This window comes from Pimephales promelas, chromosome 8 (assembly GCF_988280905.1).
Source record: "Pimephales promelas chromosome 8, fPimPro1.hap1.1, whole genome shotgun sequence".
Classification (NCBI taxonomy): Eukaryota; Metazoa; Chordata; class Actinopteri; order Cypriniformes; family Leuciscidae; genus Pimephales; species Pimephales promelas.
The window spans coordinates 29,215,482-29,221,481 of NC_142776.1; the positions used below are offsets into that span (position 1 = coordinate 29,215,482).

The 6,000-nt window shown below is 35.4% G+C and overlaps 1 protein-coding gene across 2 annotated transcripts; it reads left to right on the plus strand.

Moving 5' to 3' along the window:
* Positions 1 to 1,586: 1,586 nt before the first annotated feature.
* Positions 1,587 to 5,327, plus strand: LOC120491497 (uncharacterized). 2 transcript variants are annotated; one of them, XR_016169531.1, is made up of 7 exons: positions 1,592 to 1,681; positions 1,806 to 1,887; positions 1,983 to 3,118; positions 3,363 to 3,445; positions 3,912 to 4,003; positions 4,183 to 4,269; positions 4,817 to 5,327. XR_016169531.1 is itself a non-coding variant. In XM_089134304.1 (6 exons), exons 1-2 carry the CDS (start codon positions 1,749 to 1,751, stop codon positions 2,423 to 2,425), a joined length of 582 nt encoding a protein of 193 aa, XP_088990430.1. In that variant the 5' UTR covers positions 1,587 to 1,748; the 3' UTR covers positions 2,426 to 3,118; positions 3,363 to 3,445; positions 3,912 to 4,003; positions 4,183 to 4,269; positions 4,817 to 5,327. The 2 variants fall into 2 exon arrangements, 1 of the variants encoding a protein (XP_088990430.1); XM_089134304.1 differs by having other exon boundaries at positions 1,587 to 1,887.
* The last annotated feature ends 673 nt before the right edge of the window (positions 5,328 to 6,000 follow it).

The following is a 6,000-nucleotide window of genomic DNA, read 5'->3' on the forward strand; positions in this document are numbered from 1 at the left end:
CACCTGTAAAAGAACCCTTGCTGGCAGAGAAGTAAAGCAGCCTGCAAAGTTTCAGGATTATGTGTTGGGTTAGGTAATAATTACCATTCTGATGCTGGTGATAATGTGGATGTAGAGAGTTTTCTTGCATGTTAATTCGTATAGCATACTGTAAGCTCAATACAGGAGGAAAATTGGAATTAATGAATGCTATAACATGTTTTGTTTATTGACAGGGTACGTTAAAGAGATTGGTTGTTGTAAACACTTGAGATTGTTCCACATCTTACATAATTGTGTTGTAAATAATCTGCCTCTTTCTTTGTTCCAGGAAATTATAATACTGAGGTAGTAGTACTTTAAAGAGGGGAGATGTGGTGATATTTGTACAAGTTGTGATAGACTGTTAGTTTAAGGGTCCAGGTTGCTGGGCAACGGGGGCGGGCTAAAAACGTCTGCGAGTTTCTGTTTTGTATACTGCGCATGTGAATAAAGGCAGACTGAGTTCATCATCAAGTTGACGTCTCAATATCATGACAGGTAGGAATGGAGAATTTGTCTGCTACATTGCTAAATTTGTAGGCCTATTGCAGTATGATATGCATTGCTTTTATTATTGCTGTATTGTTGGTGGAAACAACCAGGTGCTTTTGTGACTCATGTTTATGAAGTGTATAGTCATAAATCAAATTGTTTTTTTTCTACTTCATAAATTGTATGAAAATTATGGAAATGTATGGTTCAGCAGATCACTCAAGCCATGGAAATGGAGGCACCCTTATATGGTCAGTAAGCTTGGACGTCATAGTGAAAAGTTTGGTACTGCGCCCATATAAAATCTTACTAAAAAGCTTTTTTTTTTCAACCTAACATTTGGAACACAACTAGTTCAGATTTTTTGCTTTGATTTTCTGGCCGTTTTAGAGTAAAACATGTTTTGTAAAATAAATATTTCATTTAAAATATATATTACTACATTTTCATAGGCCTAAACAAATTTCTAAAACTTATTTTCTATTTCTCTTTCAGAATTTCATTAACTTTCACGTCTACTACAATACAATGCTACGTGTCTTCTTTAAAACAAGACCAAACTTAAATTAATATTCCAAAGTATTCTTGAATTACAACCATTTATGTTTGGATAGTTTATTTTCAAGTCTATGCAAAAAAGGGGGGTGACAGTTAATTTTGGCAATGATGGCTGCAAAAATGTATTCCTTTTATTTTTTATATATCTGTAAATTGTGCAACTGCATTTTCTTTGGTTGTATTTAACTGTACATAATTTAATCTCCTGCCACTGACTGCAGGAATTATAGAGCCACAATGACATCATAAATACAATTGTTAGGAATGCTTCTTTTATACATTCTAACAGCAGGTGAAAGTACTGAGGGCTTATTTTGCTGCTAACAATCTCAGTTGAACACATTTGACTTACGAGAGCAGTTTTTGAGACTATGTACTTTTCAATGAATTCCTATGACTGGTCCCAGTCTTCTTACATTCCACCACCTCAAATAGGCCTGAATACTGGTAAGAGAACATCCTTAACAACACTTAAAGCGGTTGATTAAACAAATTATCGAGCATAACCTTTAAACCAGCTATTTTTGACGATTTTTTTTAAATGCAATACATTTTACATGAATTATGATCATAATGATATTTTTAATACTATTTCTTTATACAACATCAGGTAAATCTGATTTAAATATTTTTGCTTGTTACATTAAATTACATTGTGTCATTTTTAAGGACCCCCCATGACCCAAAATGACTTCACGATACCTCCATATCCACCTCCTCCTTACCCACACCAGGATTGCAGAGATGAGGTGGAATCTATCGCCCTTCCAAGATCTGATGCAATTGAGACCCTTTGTGGTGTTATCAGACCCGAAAGTAATTTCCCATAACATTAATATCAAACCATTGTTGCAGTTTATCAGTACAGAGGTGATAGAGATATTTATATGTTGTTGTTTTTTTATGTTAAGATTTGATCTGGGATCCTTCAAATCTTAAGGAGCTTGGTCCATTGAAATTTGTCGGTGTTTACAACCTTCCACCAGCCTTCTGGCCTGCCAGCTTAAAGGATGGGGTGAAGAATCTTGGCAGTGATGTGGATGGGACAAACAGAGCTGATGACAGCATCAACATAAAGAATCCCTCCTCCTTCGTGCCATATGATACGACGGACCTTTTTGAGGATTTTAATTTCTTGACACCTTCCCGTCATGCAAATGGGAATATTTCTGACACATCAGGCCTCTCTGTAGATGAATACTATGGACAGACAGAGATTGCTGCCGTCACAGAGCAGGGAGAGGACAAGCACGAGATGTCTCTCAGCCCTGGCGTCATGGAAGCTGCAGCCACTGGTTCTGAGGAACTTCTGTTTTATTTCACAGGCTCAAGAAAGAGAAAGAGGGCTATTTAACCTGGCAATGAGTTCTCACCTGCTGCTGCCGAATGTTTTGAGATGCATGATGATTTTGAGCTCTCTGAGCCTCCACATTTAAAGCCTCGCCTGGACTCTTGTGTTAAAGATGTTCTCTCTCTTTGTCATGGCAGTGATGTGGATGGGACAAACAGAGCTGATGACAGCATCAAAATAAAGAATCCCTCCTCCTTCATGCCATATGATACGACGGACCTTTTTGAGGATTTTAATTTCTTGACACCTTCCCGTCATGCAAATGAGAATATTTCTGACACATCAGGCCTCTCTGTAGATCAATACTATGGACAGACAGAGATTGCTGCCGTCACAGAGCAGGGAGAGGACAAGCACGAGATGTCTCTCAGCCCTGGCGTCATGGAAGCTGCAGCCACTGGTTCTGAGGAACTTCTGTCTTATTTCACAGGCTCAAGAAAGAGAAAGAGGGCTATTTACTCTGGCAATGAGTTCTCACCTGCTGCTGCCGAACGTTTTGAGATGCATGAGGATTTTGAGCTCTCTGAGCCTCCACATTCAAAGCCTCGCCTGGACTCTTTTGAGAGTGTTGAAGATCTTTTTCATTACATCTTCTTCGACGAAAGCACTGCTTTTTACGATTAAAGCGATGTAACTGGTTTCTGTAATTTGAACAATATTTGAATAGGATCTCCGTCACGGTGATAATATTAACTGGTAAGTTCTAGTATAAGCTAAGCTCACCTATATTATCCAAAATATTCTTTAGTTAAAACAATAACAATAACGTTTGTGTGTATCTCTGCCTCTTTAACGAAAGCTCGCCAGGCGGAGTCGTCCGTTAGGCTATACATTAATTTAACCGCAACGAACTAATGTGAAATACTGAGGTAAAGTGCGATAGACGAAACCCTTAAGTGGGTTTTTTAAACAAGATTTTCAAATTTGGATTTATTTTCAGGTTTGTGATCTGTATAATGTCTGCAGTCTGCAACGATGGAGGTGTGTGTTGGAGCCTTTTCATTGCCGTCATAACATCAACTGGTAGGTTGACTTCACCTAACTTAAATAAGCCGAAGTAAACTTATTAAACAGAGAAAAATAATAACATATGTATTTCCCTTCCCCTATGTATCACAACTTAGCTAGTTAGCCAGATGTAGCAACGTTAACAGTGAGCTAGCATGATAAAATAGGTTAAAGGAATAGTGCACCTCAAAAAAAAAAAGTTCTTTCTTCTGAACACAAAAGAAGATATTTTGAATAATGTTGATAATGGAACAGTTTGCTGATCCCCATTGACTTCTATAATAATAATAAAAAATACTATGGATATATCTTGTTTGGTTACTCATGTTTTTTTTTAAATATCTTCTTTTGTATAAAGCACAATAAATAAATTACAGGTTATGAACAAGTTGAGGCTGAGTAAATTGTGACATAATTGTATTTTTTTAAGTAAACTTTAAGCGACACCATTGTTAATTACATCTTCTGCTTTACTTTTAAGTTTGTGGCCTGAATCATGTCTGCAATGTCGGAGGTGTGTTTTGGAGTCTTTTCTTGTGAGAGCCATCGTAATGGTGATGATGACATCTACAGGTGAGTAAGATAACATCAACTAAATTAGCTGAAGTATGCGTTAGTTTAACAGGCAAACATAATTGTGTAACTGTTGATGAAACCAACGGAAGAGGAGAAAACAGATTTACCAGGCAGCAGAATTAAAGTGCTTTTAAATAATCATCCATCCATTTCTGTTCTTTATTTTGAATTTGCAGAAGCCATTCCTTCCGGACTGTACATCACTGCTGACGCTCTCCACTGATACACAGAACAGGTTGACGTTTGAGGAGGAGGAGGAAAGGGTTAGCAATATACCATTATCAATATAGCAAAATCTTGCTAACTAATATTTTAAACGTTGTTTAATTTATTTAAAAACTATAAACACCATACAACATCATATCTTACATCATCTTTACCCTTCCTGTCGTTGTTGTTAGTTATAAGTTATTAAATTCAAGGCTTCTGGTCATTCCTAGGATATCTAAGTCCACTAAAGGAGGGAGGGCGTTCTCGCATTTAGCTCCAAAACTCTGGAATAGCCTTCCCGATACGGTCCGAGGCTCTGACTCGCTGACACAGTTTAAAACTAGACTAAAGACGCATCTCTTTAGTCAAGCATTCACATAATGCTTACCTTTTATTCCTCTGTTATGCCATACGGAACCGTTTGCCACTGAAACTGCTTAACGCACCACTGGGGCTCGACAGCCTTTTAGAAAAATGGGTCGGCGCGTATGGTTGGGTTGCGGAGAGTTTGTGAGATTGTGGTTTTCTAACACCTACTCCCGTGCAATGGAAATCATTATAAACATCAGCTATGCTAATTATTTCCCATCTGCCTTTCAGCTGTTATCTCGGGACGCGAGAAAAATGGCGTTCGTCAGCCTTTTGTATCCAGCCTTTCACGGGGATTCGGAGGCCCTAACGCCTGTGATGAGAAGACCAACGCCTGTGAAGAGACGACTCAACGCCGGCGATATGCTATTCCCTTAATATTACATATTAAAAAGAATATTTTATTAAAAAGATATAATATATTAAAAAGAATATTTAAGGACATATGTTCATGAGTTGTAATTTTTGGGGTTGGGGTAAACGTAAAAAAAAAATCAATACTAATACTGTAAATGACAATAAGGTAACTAGACAAAATAGTGTAAATGGTACAGTATACTGTAAATACAGTAAAGGTACAGTATACTGTAATTGAAAATACAGTAATGATTCTGTAAAACATTTTACAGTAACTTACTGGCATCCAGCTGCCAGTAAGTTACTGTAAAATTTGCAGCAATCCCTTCACAGCATCTGTGGATTTTGTATATTCAATATAAAATGAGCTAGATGAAAATCAAAGTGTAGCATACCACATTTAATAAACACTACAATAAGGTCTCATTTGTTAAAAGTATTTTATGAATTAGCTAGAATGTAATAATATATTATATTATTAATTTAATATATTATTACTATACAAGTAATAATGATATATTGTAAACAGCAGCCTTGTGGGCAGCGCTCCAACATGTAACGCGGTAGAGCTTTTTATTTATTTATTTATTTTTTAAATAATATGAGGTCCAGGCCTGCTTTCTAAATTAATAAATAAATAATACATTGTATATATATATATATATATATATTATAAACTATATTATTTATTTAGAAAGTAGGCCTGGAATTAAATATATATATATATATATAAACAGTATATATACTGTATATTTTTTAAATGTCAGAAAATGCTTTCTGAAAAGACCTTTCCGTTTAAAAAAAACAATTATTTGTTAAAAAAACAATTACTTGTTCAAAAATATGACAATATTTGTGTGTGTGTGTGTGTGTATATATATATATATATATATATATATATATATATATATATATTAAAAGTTTGTATTAAATATTTTTGAAAACATTTCTGAAAATAATGATTAATTATTTAAAATTTAACACAAAATATCTGAGAATCTGATATATTTTTAAAAAGTTCAGACACTGAACCTTTTGAATGAAAATGTATCTTTTGT